We start from the raw sequence: 18781 nt of genomic DNA on the forward strand, positions 1-18781 counted from the left end.
GTGTCTGTTCCAGTCAAGAATGTCATCCAAGGAAAGGCAAATGACCTACTTAGTTGTTCTTACTCAAAGAAAAACTGAAGATGCCTGGCAGGGTGCTGAATTCACCCTGCTTACCTATGCTGCAGTCATACGTTCAACATAATGGGATTTGGCATTCTGAATTCAAATCCCTCAGCTATCCTTTACAATGCTTCTGGGATGTTGCCAGCATCCATGAGGTGCATATTACTGCTTGACACAGAAAGGGAAGTACTCATAATGTGTTTGTGCAAATACTCTGTCAAGTAATAAGGCTGGGACAGAAAATATTTTGTCTGGAGGGAAGTAAAAACAGGGAACAGGAATTTGCTGTAAGTTTTACTTCTCTGCAGCAGAAGTGGGATTTTTCAGTGTGTGTTTTACGCATGACAGAGGGATTTTGCTGCTATGTTTTACAGTATCTGGGGATTATAGAGGATTTTCTTGTATGAGTTACTTTCTGTGTCTCTGAGGATAAAAAAAAGATTTTGCAATGTATATTACGGTCCATGGGAACGGAAACCATTCACCCTGCATGTTGCACTCTTGGGTGATTTTGCAATGAGCAGTCATTTATATTCCCCAGAGAAGGTGTTTTTGAAGAGTTTGTGTGCTGCTAAGGATTCAGGTGGCACATTACTGAAGATGTCCCAGACATGTTGCTGAATGACATTCAATGGACAACACATACTAATGGAAGTCTGGATAAATTCTGAGAAGCCACTATTTAGATGTCTGAAATTACCACATACAAAACTGAATTCATGTCTCTGAGTTCAGATTGGTGAAGGACAAACTAAAAGTCCTTTGCTCGCACAGAGTAATCACCATTTGTCAGTAGATAGAAGGCAAAAAGGCGTTTTCATGTCTGTAATGCTGGCAATATACTTGCTGTCATATCAGAAAGAGGTGAATGGCACAGCTTACTACAGCAGACAGAATGCTTTTTTTTTTAACCAAAGTAATGGGAAACTGCCAAATGCCTTAAATTTAGAATGACCCTGAGCAGTTCTCTCTCCAGCTTTTTCCACTCTCACATTTGCCAGGTAAATACTCCAAAAACTTGAATCATAGCATTACAAACCTACAAATGATGTCTGGTTTCCCATGTGACCATATCACCAGTTCCCAGATGGCCCAATCATGGAATATGAATCATAGAATCACAGAACCTTTGGAGTTGGGAAAGACCACTAAGATCATCTAATCCAACCATTAACCCATTACCACCATGACCACTAACCATGTCCTTAAGAGCCACATTTCCAGAATCTCCACAAATGGTGACTCCACCACCTCACCCAGCAGTCTGTCCCAGTGCCTCATCACTCATTCTGAAAATAAATTTTTGATTGATAAAAATTTATCAAAATACATATGGCAACCATTTGTATTGAAAAATGTGTTTTGCTATTGGGAAAAAGGGATTAAAGCAGTATTTAGGACTAAGTAGAAAAGGACAGGCTTCTGCTGGGAAAAAAAAAAAAAAAGTAATACAAAATGTTTAGAATCACTACGGTTGGAAAAGATTTCCCAGAACATCTAGTCCAGCCATCCACCTACCACCAATATTTCCCCAGTAACTACGTCCCTCAGAGCCACATCTCCACATTCCTTCAACAGCTGCAGGGATGGTGACTCCACCACCTCCCCGGAGAGCCCTTTCCAGTGCCTGACAGTTCTTTCAGAGAAGAAATTTTTCCTAACATCCAATTGGAACCTCCCCTCAACTTCAGGCTGACCCCCATCTCGCCACACTCTCCTTTCAGGCAGTTGCAGAGAGCAGTAAGGTCACCTCCGACTCTCCTCTTCTCCTGACTGAACAATTGCAGTTCCCTCAGCCGCTCCTCGTAAGACTGACAACTCACTAATAGCAAATACCAAGCTCAATCCAGCCAAGGCTTAGAGCATTTCAGTAGAACAGAAGTGGCAGTGGACCAAAGCACATGTTGAAAAACCCAGGGTGAGGAGTTGTCTCTGACATAAGTGATGGCACGGGTCAGCTCCACCCGTCACACTCTTCAGCAGCCACATCTGCCATGACACTTTGTATAAGCAACATCTGTCATCTGTCATCTCATGAGAAACTCTACTCCACGAGGATGTTTTAGACCCACTCACGTTCCAGCTGCCATTCGCTTGGCACACGTGCAGTGCAAAGTATGCCTACACGACATTCCCAACACTCAGAAAACCCCACAGCACCGAGTCAATGCTGCAGCACCGACACAGCCCCGACTTAACCAGCTCTGCCCGCTGAGCTTCCCACAGTGTCACAGAATCATGGAATCGCCGAGGTTGGACAAGACCTCTAAGACCATTAAGTCCACCCACAGTCCAACTCCTGCCCCCACCATCCCCTTCACTGCCGGGAAACCGCCGAGCGGGCAAGTCCCAGCTCCCGTTTTCAGCGAACCGCCTCCGATGTCCTGCGCACCTCCTCCTCCGTTACCATTCCGCCCGCACCGCGGGCAGCTCCCCTCCCGCCAGACGCACCGGGGCCGCAGATCCCCGCTCGCCCCGCCGCCCCGGCCCGGCTGCCGCGCATGCGCCTCATGTCGGCGGTTTCCGGGAAGATGGCGGCGTGGAGGGCTGCGCTGGCGGCGAGCGCCCGAGCTCCGCTGAGGGGACGGCTGCTCGGGCCGCGGCCCGTCCGGAGTCAACGGCGCCCGCCCGGCTGGAGGATGGCCGCTGCCGCCGCCCTGCTTGGGGGAGGCTCGGTGGCGGCGTGCTACGGCGGCTGGGGACGGCCGGGAGCGGGCGCGTTCCTCACCGTCCTGGCTCAGGTGAGCGGCCGCTCCGAGAGGCGGCGGGGTGCCGGGCTTCGCGCATCGCGGACGCCTCGGGAGGGCGGCGGGGCTCGGGGGGGCCGTGCTGCGCGCGGGGGGCGGGGCGGGGCGGCGGCCCTGGGGGCTGCGGCTGTTGGCTCGGGCAGGGGATGCGGGCACCGGGCGGCGGGGCGGGTCGGTGGTATTTCGCTTGCAGTTCCCGGCCCCTCTTCGTTAATGAGCGCTTGGCCCTTTTTTCTGCAGTGGATTTTCGTCTAAGTGCTGCTCGGGTGCCTGGCCTCCCCGGCGGCAGCGAGCTAGGTGTGAGTTCTCGTAGTGTGTGCGAGGTGTGTGCTGTGCTGAGCTGTCCTGTGTGCTGGAAGCGGCTCCTTTCGCCGCGCCTGGCCTCGCTTCGGGCGCTGTGAGACATCTCTTCCCTTTAACAAAGAATAATTCCATCTTTTATGTTTCATCTGAAATGCATGACGTGCAGCGGGTAGGATGGCACCTGGATGGTTTGCTCAATACCTGGCGGTGAATGTTGAGATGAACCTTGCCTTGGAGTATCAGTACCATTCAGGTTGGGCTCCTGAACTATTTGCACCATTTCCAAAGTAATCACCCCAAGTTCCAGAACACAGTGATGCTTTTTTCCACTGTTGCTCTTTTTGTGTAGGTAGTGAACTTTTACTCCATCCTTTCTCCAGAGAGGAAATCTGGTTTTAGGTGGAGTGAGGGAGGTTAGTATGCACGTGTGTTGCCATTTGTCTGCTTCTGTCTGAGGAAGCATTCAGTTGTTTCTATGCTCGGAGGTTGTGTTTCAGCCACTGAGCAGGCTGAACTGCAGACAAGTGAATTGCAACTTGAAGTATTCTTAAGTCAAAAACAAGAAGCAATTTGCTTTTTGATATTGAAGTCTTAATTGTGGAGATATTCTAAGCTGTTTCTTTATAGAAAACTCATGTGTGTGTGTGTGTGTGTGTGTGTGTGCCTATTTCTGAAATAGATTGTGTTAGTCCTGAGTCCTTGAACAGCACATGTTAAAAAGTTGGTTTTCTGGATGCAGCTCCCCATGAGAAAGGCATCCACTGTTCCTCTATAAACCTTATTAGAAATCCATCTCCATACTGTATAGAACCAGAAGTATATTTAGCTCAGTGGCTGAGCAACTTTATATTATGTTTAAAAAATCCTATTGTAGAGGCCTATTTCATATATATATATATATGGAACTTTTGCTTAAGCAGATCTGTAGGTAGGTACGTACAAAATGTGTTAATGCAATGCATAATCATAGGCTCACAGCATGACTGGGATTGGAAGGGACCCTGCACTCCATGCAGTTCCAACACCTCATGCCACCCTCCAGGTGAGGCTGCCCCATCCAATCTGGTGTTGAACATCTCCAGAGATGAAGACCGTTAAGTTGAAATGATAAAGCTTTGGTGCTCTTGTGTTCTTGGTCTGACTTCCACATAATGCAGTGACAAACTTAGAAGTACACTTTCTAATGTTCTGAGGGAACTCTGAAGATCTGCAGCTTCTTGGATTGATTCATTTTTGGAGACAGAAAATTGCTGGGCTCTGCAAATGTTAAGCAGTTTATTCAATGTGAACTTTCTAGTTTTCTGATAAAAAGATTGTTGGATGTCCATTGTAGTAGCAGACATGTCTTGTATTCTGTGTTGCTACAATTAATGCAGTGACCTATTTCAATGTACTTAGTGTCACACTGTACGTGATCAGTTCCTAAGGGCAGTGAGCTGAAGGCAGAACAGGCTTGTGAAAGTGGTGAGGACAGCATGACAGAACCAAAGCAGCATGCTGCATTTGTTTGAAGCAGTTCAGATGCTGCTGGTGGCTTCTTGTTATTCATTTAGTTTATGTAGCTGAAATTTGTAGGTGTTTATATTTGCCATTAGTGTCCAACTAGTCTCCATCAAACTAGTTAGGACATTTTCAGCTTTATAAGTGATTTATGAAGTTATTTTCATTCTCTGTTTGCTGACTGAATGTTTAAAAAGGCGTAAGGTGTCTGTTGGCATGTGCCCTTACTTATGATGGGAACTCTCTACTGTACAAAAACGTTATAGCAAAAGCAATGTAATCTTATTTTTTTCCCTTCAATCTGTGTAGATAACAGGGTCTAAGTTTATCTACATTTCCTATTTATCAGTGAAGCTGGTAGAGCCTGTACTGGGGAAATCTGGATCTGTTTTTCTAGCTGAAAGGAACTATCAGTTTTTATAAGGGATCAGGTGGCAGTGATGGGAGCCTTTGTTCTGCCAGTGTGACTTCAAATGCTGATTTTACCTTAGGTGGGTAAAAAGTGTTCATGTTGCACTGCGCACTGCAGTGATGATTCCTAAGTCATTGACAGAATGGTGTGTGATTGAGCAGCTTGATCAGACATGCAATATTGTGTTATCACTTGCCACTTCAGTATCACAAATTGTATGGCCTACAGCTGTTGGAATCCTTGGGTTAAAACAGGCTGTTATCACCAGTCAGCTTTGCAGTCTCTACTACCTGAGTAGTCTTTATCATGGTCAAGCATAGAGTACAGAGCACAGAGCATGCAAGGGAATTTGGGATGGCTCACATCAGGAAACTGCCATCTATGTTGGGAACTTGCCAAGGGACTGCAGCTTTGCTCTCATGCTCACACATGCTACAAATGGCAAGGCAGCTCTGAGCAGCACCAAGCTGCCAGAGGCAGCATCTCCTGCCCCTGCTGAGGGTTTTATGGGCGTGTTTAATTTCTGGTTTGGGAAAGAACAATGCAATTTGATTCACCCTGAAGTAATTGCCATCTCTGTAGCATTTTGTGCTACAGTCTGTCACTGTTTCCAAATGAGAATGAAGTTGTTACCAGTACTTGTTTGAAATTCTAAGGTGTGCAGAGTCTTGTCTGTTTCGTGCCCATAGAAGTGATAGTGTTACAGCATCCTTTTCCTAGGACTCTAGGAGCATCAACTGGTAGTTAAATATTTGGTACTCCTTTCCAGAGCTAAAGTGGAAAGCACAACTTGACCTCCAAAGATCATTTCCAGGCTCAACCGTTCTGTGAACTTAACCAACAGCATTCTTCTGTTTTTGTTACTGGTTTCTGTTAGGTGATTGTAGCCATTGTTCCTCTTCCTTCTTTTGGTGGAGCTGTATCAGCAAGATGCTATGGTTCTTCCAGATGAGAAGAGACTCAATTCCCAGCCTGGTGGTCTTAAACAACACATTAATTGTTTTTGATCATACTGAAAATGTTAAGAGAATTCTATTCTCTGAACAATGGAATATAAACAACTTGTGCCTTTTTTAGTGGCTGATATTTATGAAATTCTCATTTTATTTAAAATGTGTTTATTGAACCAGAAAATAGATTTTATATTTGAAGGAGGGGAGGGAGAAAGGTCCCCTAATCTTTTTTTGAACTGTGTTAAGCTGTATGGAGTGTTTCACCCTTCTCTAGTTTTCTAATGTTAGTAATTGCTGGGAGAAGACATGCATGGCAGTGGTAATTCAGTGTTCTAGAGGAGCTCTTAATCTGAACAATTGTAAAATATTTCTGTTGATCAAAACTTCACCTTCAATTCATTCTTGGCCTGTCTGTGTAACCACCACAAAACTTTGTTTTGGAACTATTGCCTGACACTTTTAAAAATGTAGAATAATGTAAAGGATTCTCTGAACAGCAGTTTTGTTCTGGGATGATGCTCTTGGTTCTGACTGCAATAAAATGGGCCTCTCCACCAATCCAGGAGCTGTAGAGGGTGCCACAGTTCATAGCATAAACTATGGGGACTGCTTAAACCAAATATAGCTTGCTTTGTCAGGGTTGTGGTAGAAATCCTTTGGGCCTTGGAAGTTGACAAATGGGTTTGAAAGCTCTAAGATTCTCTCTGTGTTTCTTGGTCCCGCTTTGAGTCTGCAAACAGCTCAGTGCTGAGATGGATCCATTTCAGACAGGTTCTGGTACCTCACGTTTGGTTTTCACTTGGGTAAATTTCCCAGTCCAAATCAAGAGGTGATTTACTAACTGATGTTACCTTTTTAGCTTATTTTTGCTCGATGAGTTAATTCAGACACAGACACAAATACAGCGTGGCAGTATTGCCACTGCCCCACTCATGCTTCCAAAAGACATCGTTGCAGGCATGCCAAAGCTTTTTGTTTAAATTATTTGATGAGGTTTTGTTAGAGCAGTGGAAGGAAGAAGTACATTGCTTTCAGCTTTTCATGATTTTTATGTATCCTGTGGACCACTTTGGTGTAAGCTTCATTTACACAACTTTTAGTCCACAGTTCTTCACTCGCTGTATTTCTATTTTTTTAAAATAATTTGTATCTAGGAAGGTACAGTGTGCATAAAAGCTGCATGGAGAAGGTTGTCAGTATTAGCAAATATTATGTGTATGTGCACATTTGACTTCAATCACCAAATAGAAGAGAAAAAAAAAGAAGAAAAATAGCATATTTCCTTGAAACTGTTTGGTCGTAATTCACATGTCAGTGCTTTAAATTGAGAGACTTGCTGGCACAGCTTGCTGGAATGGGAGTTTCAGTGGGGTTTCTTTGCAGTCTGCTTTAAAAGATTGGTTTATGCAAAGGAAGAACTTTGTTGTTAAGATGAGGTATCTTGATAAATATATAACTCTGGATACAGTTGCATAAGGATTTGTAGTGATGTATGGAATTGCCAGGAGGAATCTGGTTCTAAAATAAAACCAGAGTGAATATGTACAGCCTAATCTGAGAAATAGACAAGAAGGCTCTTGTGTTTTGACATAAAATAAAAAAAAAACAAATTGTTTGCCTTTGTTTGATCAAGAATCCTAGCATAGGTTTTGTGTCCTAAGAACTAATTTGTGTTTTTGAATCTTTATTCTATTAGAAATTAAAAATGCAAGTGCAATAGCACATATGACAGCTGACTGGTACGCACAGAAAATAAAACCAAGCATGTATTAAATAAAAGTATGCAGCATAATATCTTGATAGAATATTCATGCAAAAGTTTTTGATCCATATCAAATATGCTTCTCTCTGATTTTATACAGACCTCAGTGAAGCCTCCTGCTTCAATTCAGCTGGTGGAAGCCTGACCACACAGTCAGATTGTCAGTGCTTAATAACATCTATCTAATAAAACAAGACTATGTTAAAAATGATGGAAATTACCATTACTGTAGTGACTTGGAGCCTCTTTAAGTAAAGATCACAATTACAATCCAGCCCTAAGGTTATACCTGGACATCTTCTCACTGAAGCATCAGCAAAGTTGGCAGCCTTCAGGTGGGTTCCAGGATTTCTGCCAGCACTTCTGAAGCACCCGTGTTTCTTTACAGCTGGGCCCAGGGCTGAGATGGCCTTTTGTGGATGTGCAGTGGGTGCAGTCAGTGTTCTTGTCAGCACAGGTAGCATCCCTCTACCAGCTTCATGTAGTACTTGCCGCTGTATCTTTACTTCTGTATTTACTATCATGATAAATATTGCATGCCATATTGTCTCAGATCACGATGAGACTTTAACTCATCATGAAATCTTTCTATTTTTGAAAGGAAATGAGCAGTCAGTCTGTGATTACTTATCTGGGATATCAATAGACCATGCCTAATAAGATGTTTGAACACAGTTCGTGTGTGTCTTCTCACTCTGGTGTATCGTGTGACTGTATGAAGGTTTTTTCTCTCCTGGGCACCTAGGCTTGGTTTGGTTTTGTGCCTGTGAATAACATCGTTACCTCCTATCCATCTAGAATGAATAAATTTCAGTTAATAGTGTATTCTAAAATGCATTTTAAGACAACATTGCTCTAATAATTAAGTATTAATAAGTATGACTCTCACCTAAAAGGAGAAATACTTGGAACTGTATTAACAGCTCAGCCATCCCTGTTTTTTGTTGTTTTTTTGTTTGTTTTTTCCTCTGGAAGATACTTCAGTCTTTCTGAACTGTTTCACTTGTGCAGCCAAACAGAGTAACCCTAGCTACCTCTTGTTTAATTCTGTATTTCTCTGTGTTATGGAAATACTGTATGTATCAGGTGTCTAAATCAATAACTGAGCTATTAAATATATCACAAACATCATTCTCCACATTAGCGGCATACAGGCATTGTCATGTTGTGTGCCCAAAATAGAATGTGATATAGGGAGTATGGAATCTGTAGGGCCATGATGTTATAATTAATTATAGACTTAGATATTACTTATGGATGTACATTTGTTTCACAACTTTAAATATATGGTATCCATTTCAGCCTTTTGAATGTGAGATATTTATATCCTGGAGTTTTTGGCTTTGAAATTATTTACATTTATTCCCTTCTCGGTACGCGCAGAGATTCTTTGTACAGGTGCTTTCACTGATACTGAAACAACACGTCAAATGTAATCTTAGGGGTCAAGGTTAAAATTTAACTCTCTTTCATCAGCTGCCACCAGAGAAATTTGGAGAAAGGTGCTGTAACAATAGCACTGAGGCTGTTCATGCAATGGACTTCTCCTTATTTCCTGTGCCGGGTACTTCCAGGTCACTCATTTTCATACTTTGTAATGTCGTCTGATTTTTCTGTTACTGTGGTTCCTATCATGATTCTTGACTTAACATAGTAGGCTTCATTTTGTTTGAATAATAGTCCAGAAAAGCACTTCTTAAAATAAACTATAATAGCGTAGAAAATGAACATGAATCATATACATACAGCTGGCTGTATCTCTTTCCTGTTGCTCATGACGGTTGTCAGTGCTCTGTGAGCTGGAAGACAAGAGAAGGGAATGTTGCCAGGCTGAAACACCAAGGCAGCATTTAAATTTGTTCCTTAAGGTTTGTGTCCCATTCAGCGTAGGAGAAATTTCAAGAGTGACTGTCCTGCAGTGATGAAGTCTATATAAAGCAGTTGTAGCAGATGTAGCTAATAAATACTGTCTTCTCTGCACTGATCCCTTCCTTGCTTCTTTGCCAAATCAGCTGAGAAAGTCCTTAGTCAACCTCCACAAACTGCAGACTTTCTCTAGCACAGACAAAAAATTGATATGTACTGAAGTCAGTATTTCCAGAAGACATTTTTTCTTAGTCTTACCTCTTATATATATATTTATATGATATTTTCTTTGATGAAGTCTACTGTTGGAGAAACTGCCATATTATATTAATGATATATTAAATTGTGGCGTGATGTTAAAATACGCTGAGCTGCATATAAAGCTATATACGTATATATGCTTATAAGGTAAGTTATATTTTATGCATATATTTGTAAGGATATCAATTTTGCATACGTATAATGCATATTTAAAATACTATGCAAATACAGTGTTAAAAATAAATATAGTAGTATGATAGTAATGAAGTTAAGCTCTCTTTTATTTAAGCAACTTTACTTTAAAAGTGCTAAAGATCTAAAAGTATTTAGACCATGAGTTACAGAGAAGACTCAACACAAAGAACAAAAACTGCAAAATTTAAAGCAATTGGAGTGTGTGCAGAGAAGGGCAGTAAGCTGTGAAGGGTCTGGAGCACAAATTCTATGGGGAGCTGCTGAGGGAACTGTGATTGTTCAGTGTGGAGAAGAGGAGGCTCAGGGGAGACCTTATCACTCTCTGCAACTGCCTGAAGGGAGGTTGTGGTGAGGTGGGAGTTGGCCTCACCCCTGTGCTCCTGCTGGCTGCACTACTGCTGATACAAGGCAGGATGCCATTGGCCTTCTTGGCCTCCTGGGCTCATGTTTAGCCAAGCATTGACCAGCACCCCCAGATGTGTAGAAACTTCTACTTAGTGTAAGGCATTATTATATAACCTAGATTTTTCAATAGGGAATGAGTGAGAAGAATTGATATGTGCTTTAGTTGTTCACATTAGATTGCTTTCTCATTCTTAATGCTTAGCTGTTCTTTCTGAGATCCCTCTCCACTTATGCACAGCTTTTCTGTTATTTTGCAGTATGTTGCATCCACGTTTAAATCACCCTGGGAAGTTAATAAATTAATTCATTTTAAGTGCTAATGTGCATATGGCAGAGAACATAAACATTTGTTTCAGTGCTTGAAGATAAGTGCAAGATCTGGTTTCTCTGAAATGCCTGTGTCACTAATGTAATGTAGAGGGAGACTTTAAAACAAATGAATTGCTGCAGTTACATGTGGCTGTGTTTTAGTATAAAGTTAGCAGTGGGAGAAACGTATTCTTTCATGTTCTGTGGCTGGGCCTGGGAGCTTTATAAGCACGTGAGAAACAACTGAGTAATGGAAATAGAGCTGCTTAGACAACGTGCAGATTCCATTGGTGCTTAGCTGCATGAGCCCTACAATGTGCAGATGCTTTTCTTGTGCTGTGACTTAGTTTGTCTGAAATTAGTTCTTTGTAGCCTTCTCCCAAATTATCTGACAGTGCAAGCTGCTATTTTTTCCTTATTTGACTGACAATTTCTTAAGCTCTGCAAACTCTTTTCATTTAAACTTGGTATAGCCAGACATCTCCATATGCAAAACTTAAGCAACTACTATGTGTCTGGATTTTTAAAAAATTACATTTTCAGCTCAGGTAAAGAGTCATCATTGACAATAAGCAGCGTAAAATGTATAAAATGACTTTTTCCTTTATTCTGAACATGCTTCCAGTATGGAATGTTCCTACTCAACCTCCCAGAAAGACATTGTAGGAAATTGCTGACATACTTTTTTCTCAGCTGCAGTTAAATTTGGAAAATTGATGAGGTCTTACTGCCAAATGGTTTTGCATTGTTCTTCTTTAATTTTGAGATTGGTGTTCTTACTTCTCTTCAACTTTGAGTACAAAATACGACGGAAAGTATGGAAACTTCCGTGCACCAGAAATGTCGTGTGTGCTAGTTGAGCTCAAATTTGGATAGCAATAAATAGTGGATTCTTTCTGTGAACACCTCTATATAAAGTTAATGTATTTTCATCTGCTAATATGCCATCTGTTTGCTATATGTTGATCATCAGTGCTTCATCTTTTTGGATGTGGTGAAGAGGTTCCTGGGCAGTTCTTCTTGAAATGACAGTGATGCGTTCAAGATGCATTGTCAGTGACAGTGAGTCATAGTTGGGCTCTCTGCTGTGAAACACGTGAAGCAGCTGGTAATGTTTCCTTCACTCTGTACTCTCTTTCCCAGAGACAGGGAGGTAGGAGGCAGCGCTTCCAGTGTATCTGAATGCTGGTTCAAGCATAGCAATTATAGTGAATGCCATGGCACAGCCAACTCTTTTTGGGCAAGTATTTGTGAGACTGTAGCTGTGGACCTAATGAGGCATCTCTCTCACTTCTTCATCCCTTCATTAACGGTCAATTTGATCTTTTCGAGGGGGGTCTGCGTGCTTTCCCCGCAGGACTTGTTGCTCATAGCAGGCTCTACAGGATGGGATTGCTCAGAGGGCCCTGGGTGCTCTCTCTTTTCCACAGCCCCTGGGTCAGGGAGCTCGCCCAGCATTGCTGCCAGCACACAGTGTGATGATTGTTTTGTTGCTGAAGCAGAGAGTCTGAGTTGGGCTCTGGATACCGTGTCAGAAGGTGAAGGGTAATGGGAGGTGGATACAGAGTGACTCTGGGCCGGGCTGTGTAGTCTTACATTCTGGATGTTGTGTTAATATGATGGAATCAGATTCTGATATAGTTTAGTAGAGTTTGCAATTGCATATCATCTCTTCAAATCAATATTATGCACATCTGTTTCTAGCCATTGGAAATATCCAATTGATCTAACTGCTGGACCAGCACAAGTGGATTCAAAAGTTGCTCGCAGTTCTTTGGAGTGTATTTACTTCATACAAGGTGTGTTGCCATCCTGGAGGTTGCACCAAAGCTGTTACTTACCACCCCAGGCCTGCAGATGGTCAGGTTTCCCACGCTTCATGCTTGAGGGATGCTCACAGCCATTTAGTATCCCTATGAATGTGTTTTGCAAAAGTACAGTGATAGAGGTGATATCCTCTATCAGACAAGATGCTAGGACTGGGAAGATTCCGTAAGCTTTTGATTACCACGCAAGCCCTTATATCTGAAGTAAAAGCAAATTTAAAAGCGAGGTTTCTGAAGAAAAAATGCTCTGCTGGTACTACAGAAACTGTGAAATGTGCCTTCTCTGTCAGAAAACCTTGAATAGACAGATAAGAGGGTACCAGTGGTGATCAGCTTGTGTTCAAGTAGTCATGAGATGGGCATCTATAAACGAATAGGAGACCATACTATGCAAGGAGCAGAGTCCACAAATAGTTTCATAAGAAAATGAAAATAACATATTTGCAACACTCATGCCTGTATATTAGCTGAGTAATTTTTCATATTCAGATTTTTTTGCTGAATGTGAGAAACTTCAACTACAGACAGCCCATAAAAGCCTTTTCTAGTTTTGCAGAGAACATATACTTTATTCCATTTTGATCCTGGAATCCTTCCATTTGATGTAATACTTCATAGTAAGGGAAGGAAGGGAGGAGAAGTGAATCTGCTACCCTCCAGAGTTTGTTCTGCTGGTTTTGAAACTGATGAATGCATAGGCACTAAGTATTCTGTGATATCACAGTCATCTTATAAATGTTATTATATGCAACAAGTTCAATAAATAGTATAATTCATTTGCATTTTCCAAAGTAAGTGTTCATGAAGTGATTAAAAAAAAAAAAATTGTTTTCATATATATTTATAGACAATTTACCTATCAGATAACCAACCTATTAATGCTAAAAACATGCTTTGGCTACGGTCAAAGTTGAGCTTCACTGAGTGGTGGTGTAGCCAGAAAGACTGTCCTCTGAGACTTAAGAATCAAAATAATTATTTTTATGGAGCATCTGAAGGGTTCACATGCAGATAACTTACATGAAAGTACAGTTAGTTCACCACAACTCATGTAAGCATCTGTGTGAACTATATCATTAATTTGCCTGATTTTCAGTATGGTATTAGATTAGAGGTGGAGAGATAACACAATAATTTACAAAGTGCTAAACTGGGTTTAAAATCCTCCTTAATGGTATAGCCTGAAGTATGCATCTCAATTGTGTTAAAGATACTCAAGTTAAAAATACAGGGGAGGAGGAAAGGCATATCTGCGGTGTCACCAAGGCATGCGGTGAGTTGATGTATAAAGGGAACGTAATGGATCTGCTTGGATTCCAGCCAATGTTGCTGGACACAGGCATTCAGTGAGGCACATTCCGGGGCATTAAGTGCAATCCCTTCCCAAAGCATAGTGAGCCTCTGTGTAATTCATCTTCCTGCAGCCTGCTCAGCCAGGGGCTGGACATGTGGCTTAGCCGATACCATTACCACTGCAGCTCCTGAGTAGTTGCTTTTTTAAATCAAGGCAGCATTTGACTTATACACAGGTAGCTGTGTTTAAATATACTATGAAGGCATTTTCGACTTGCTCTTGTATTTGAACATTGTTTCTTAATTATAAACAAATCATTGTAAGAAGATGATTTTTTCATCTGCAGTTTTAATTTATAAAAGTTAGTGTGCAAAATCTAGTGGTAGTGGGATTTCTTTTTAAATTCTCTATCATGTTAGCAACTTACTCTGATACTGCAAATGTTTGCTACCTTATAGGAAAATAATTGGGTGAGCCATTTTAGTGAGTGCAAAGAGAATGAAAGTGGAATTCATCTGTGGAAGTCATCTGTGTTTGGCAACAAGGATAAGCGAGGTGCTACAGTAGAACTCACTTTCTAAAAGTGTCCAAAATGAAGTTTATCTCCTCCAGACTTGGAGAAGCATGACTCCCATTTTCCTCACAAGCCTAATTTTCTATATATTTTCCATTTCCTTGGTCATTTAAAGTCAATGTGAATTAAACGTACAGCTCTCTTTTATCTCTCCTTGAATAAAAACTTTACAGACATTCGGAAATATTTAAGTTTCTTCTGTGGATCACTTGCAGACAGAGTGAGGTGCCATGTCATGCCAAGCGGTTCAAGTGGCCTCAGATCATGGGAGGCTGGAGTGGAAGCAAAGCTGTTCTGACACCAGAAGCGTTGGCCTCCTACTTCCAGTGCTCAGGGGGATGAGTTACTTCCAATTGCTTTTTAGAAACAAATACTGTTTTGCAAAATGAATTCCTCTGAAGTCATCTTTGACTACCAGGATTATTTGGCCACTTGTTAGATGGGATGGCCAGAGCAGGTGTGAATGTATAGGCTGTAGCTTTGTGTGGTTGGTTGTGTGCAACTTATTTATAGAACAAAAATGTTATGAAAGTATTTAACAAAACCATAAATGTTTATAATATTATAGCATGTAGTATCAATCTGTCGTGCTAGTAGCTGTGATTACTTTTCATTGTTAATTAAAGGCTGTTTTGTAACAAGAAGCTTTTTATAAATATTTAATGTCAAGCAGGGCTGAAATTAATCTTAGAGCTACTAATATGCCCGAGGTAACTGCAACCTGCACTTCGTGGAGATGTTATGCCTTCAAAATATAAAGTGACCTGCATTTTTAATGTATGAGTTAGAAACACGATTTTTAAGAGTCTAATTGGCCAAAATTAGATTTGAAAATAACTTGTTTTTCTGATGTGTACCCAGCAATTAATTCTTATTCAAAGATATACTGCTGCTAGCTGAGCTTGTTAAATTAAACTGTTTGATTTACCTTTCATTTTTCCTGCCTCCTTAGAAAATCTTAGTTCAGTGCTATGTGATACTGTCTCTAGTTGTGCATGTGAAGAACTATAGTCACTGGACATTAGAAAGTGTATAGGAAAGGGATGATTTTTTTCTTGCCTAGCATTAAGAACATCGTGCACTGAAGTCTGTCCTCCATCATTCCCAATACCTTGCTGTAATAGAAGCAGAGTTCAAAAAATCTTGTTTGAGGTTGTCATTTCACGTTCTCCATACTTGTGGAACAAAGCTATTTAAGCCTAGGACCTAAATAGCTGTTCACAGCTGCTGCCACCTCCAGTGATGGTTAGAGCTGCTTACCATAACAGTGGAGAGACTTTTTTTAAATATAGTATTTTGACAAAATTTAAACACTGTGTTCCTTGACTAAAGCCCTTGACTAACCCTCCTTGTATTTCACACATTTAGGAGAAATGACATTAAGCTCATCTGTTAAATTTGGAGAGCCATACTCAGCTTATGGAGAACAAACAGATACATGAAATGTACTGTGCAGTAGACAGTCTGTTGTCCAAACAATAGAGTCACATTCCGTTTTGGCAAGATCTTCTGCTTCTGATGGTACCATTCTGTAGTTTGAGTGGAACTCCTCTGTACCAGTCCTTTAACTATACTTTTCCAGTGTCTTCTCAAGCACTTTCATTCATGAGTCTCTAAGGAGAAATTAATATAAATCTAAACCTAGGGCAGTTGTGTTTATATTGTAAAATGTATAAGCAGAGAAATAGCTTTTCATCATCTCTTTCTCAGTTCTGTTATCTCTTCATTTCATAATTCTATCAAAGTAAAGATAAGAAAGTATCTGAGTTTTTAGCTTAAAGTGGAAAGAATGGCCCACTGCAACTTCTGACCTACTGGTCTCACTTCCCAGATAAGAATTTTCTAATTTCCCATTTGCTCCTAGCCTGCCTTCTTCTTTCCTGTAAGAAGCATCCATAGCCATGTTGGTTTCCTGCTTTGGATTTCCAGTTTCTTTTTTTTTTTTTCAGTGCATTTCAGTTTTAAATAAGCATTTGTTTGAGGAAGGGTAAAGAGAAGTATCTTCTTCTGAAACAAGAACAGAAAAAGCTACAAGAAATAGGTTAGAAATGATGATTTTTTTCTCTTTCTAGTAGCATAGTTTAGGAGTATTTTAAAGAACCAAAATATGTTGGATGTGTCGTAACCAAAGAATTAACATTTTTTTAAATAGTGTAACTAATTTGCACAGCTAGTATTGTGCCATCCAAATTGTAGCATTATGAGATTTGCCACTCTGAAAGTATGCAGAATCACTGGCTTCAAACTTATTTTTATAATAGACTGAAAAGCAAGCATTGGAGTCTCTAATTAGTATGTAGGTGCAAAATATTCAATATACATATAGTAAAACATATACACAAAAATATTACTGGAGTGGAATGACCATTGTTAAGAGTTAGTTTAATTGTGTTGACATGGAAAGGAATTACACACATCCTGTTTAGTGTCCTTCTGTAACTTATTAGGATTTTTTACTTGCTATATTAAAGATGGCTCAGGCTTCCCTCAGTGGAAGATTTAATGACTAGCTTGAAGTCATTTTCTTTTCAGGGATTAATATTTAGACATAACATTAGCTATGGAGGTAATTAGAATAATTAATGAATAAAATTGCAAGGACTATAATTTGCATTGCCTAATGCCAAATTTTATAGCTTTCTTTAAAGATTTTTGCTAATTAAAATGTTAAATTGGTTTAATTTCAAGAACAGGATATGGAAAAACTGATGCGTTGGTTTCTCTGTGGGCTGCGTTGATGCTTAATTGAAATCAAGCCTGCATTAATAATTTACTCTTTTATCTATGCGTATACGCTGGTTGTTCAAAAGAATTCACATGCAAATTTCTTATTTTAAAAACTTCTGGTATTTCATTTTATTTTGTGATCAGATTTGCTTACAAATGTTTTTACCTTATAGTGAGTGTTAATGGAGAGAATGGGAGGGAAAGAGAGAAGAGCTTCTAGATGGGATTTCAAGTTCAGTTTTGTGCCAAAACCAGATCTTTCCAAGGGCGAAAAAAGCTCTTTAGCAAGGACTTGCATCATGATCAGCATGCTCCACTGCTGTTTGAATTGAATGAAACTAATAACGTTTATATGTGAGGAAAGGCTAGAAGCAAACGTATTTTAAGTATGGACGTTGTATCTAACTTTCTGTAGTTTGATATTCATCCGAATTCAGAGTTGTACTTGGGACGTTCCTGTCTGATGTTTGAAATCACTGTAAAAAATGGACATTGCTAGCTGACGTGGGAGTGGCATCCCTAAGCTTCTGATCTCTGGTGTTAAACCGTTTGAAGTAGAAAAAATAATAGCTTAGAAAACCCTGGTTAAAAATTACTTCAAGAAAAATGGATCTAATAAGTGGTTTCTTAATTGAAGTGTGACCCTCAAGGTTAGAGATGCCAAACAGCAAAAATACAATGAAAGAGTTGAGCTAAATTTTATTTAAATAATGCTTTCAAATGCTATTATACATACCGATTGTAATCAAAATGACTATTTTATCCAACATAGTGACCGTAAGAATGGATACTTTATAATTAGCAGTAAATTGCTCAGGTTATTGCTCACCCCAGCTAATTGCCTTCTTTTTAATGCTTTCTTTAATCAAGGAGAAAACAGAAGTGTGACCCAGCTTAGCAATGGCCAGCACTGTGCAGCAGCAGCTATCATGCTTGCTGGTGTTGTGCTGGTGAAGTGAGTTTTGGGCTGCCTGTCGGGACAAGGTGCTCTCAGTTCTCAGGTAATTTCACTCCTTTGGTACTGCTAGGTATGGCAGTATTTATCTGAGGATACTCTGTTCCCACGCTTAACTGTGTATTCAGCATCTAGAGGTTCTTTGTCTCTAGTATGTTTCTAATTTTTTCAGATAATAGAAATAAATTACCATTTTTTCCATCTTTTAAGTATGTCACGCTTCTAAAAACAGGTGAGTTCTTATAATGTTGTGTATGTTTTCATTTCAGTGATAAAGTTCTTAGTTTTCTTGATTTAATCAGTCTGTTTGTGTCTGTACTTGATACCTGCGTCTGAAAAGGGATGAGGTCTGATGATTACTGACATTTATTAGCATTGTTGTTTGGTGTGTTGGCATGTAGCAGTTGTGAGAGAAGGTACCATTGTCTGACTTACTAACCCTGACTTAGCTGGGCCACTTGCAGACCATTCGCATAGTCTTCATGACTTATCATTAATTTTTTGTGTCATGCTTTCTTCAAATCTTTCACTTGTGATCATTCCATACTTGGAATCCATCTTGAAATCTATGGTACATGAAGTAATGTGCTGCCTGGGGAAGATTAACAGAGTGCTGGCTCTTCTTGAGC

The 18781-nt window shown here is 40.4% G+C and overlaps 1 protein-coding gene across 2 annotated transcripts in view; it reads left to right on the top strand.

Moving 5' to 3' along the window:
• Nucleotides 1-2548: 2548 nt before the first annotated feature.
• The window catches only part of MICU2 (mitochondrial calcium uptake 2), a 129930-nt gene continuing 113697 nt past the window's right edge, over nt 2549-18781 (top strand). Inside the window, exon 1 of one of the 2 annotated variants that reach the window (XM_085216179.1) lies at nt 2549-2804. In XM_085216179.1, the coding sequence (XP_085072305.1) occupies nt 2565-2804 (240 nt within the window). In that variant the 5' untranslated portion in view covers nt 2549-2564. The remainder of the gene's footprint in view (nt 2805-18781) is intronic. The other variant, XM_085216181.1, reaches the window with a different exon arrangement.

Source organism: Meleagris gallopavo, chromosome 1, assembly GCF_905368555.1.
Source record: "Meleagris gallopavo chromosome 1, MGAL_WU_HG_1.1, whole genome shotgun sequence".
In the NCBI taxonomy this organism is placed as follows: domain Eukaryota; kingdom Metazoa; phylum Chordata; class Aves; order Galliformes; family Phasianidae; genus Meleagris; species Meleagris gallopavo.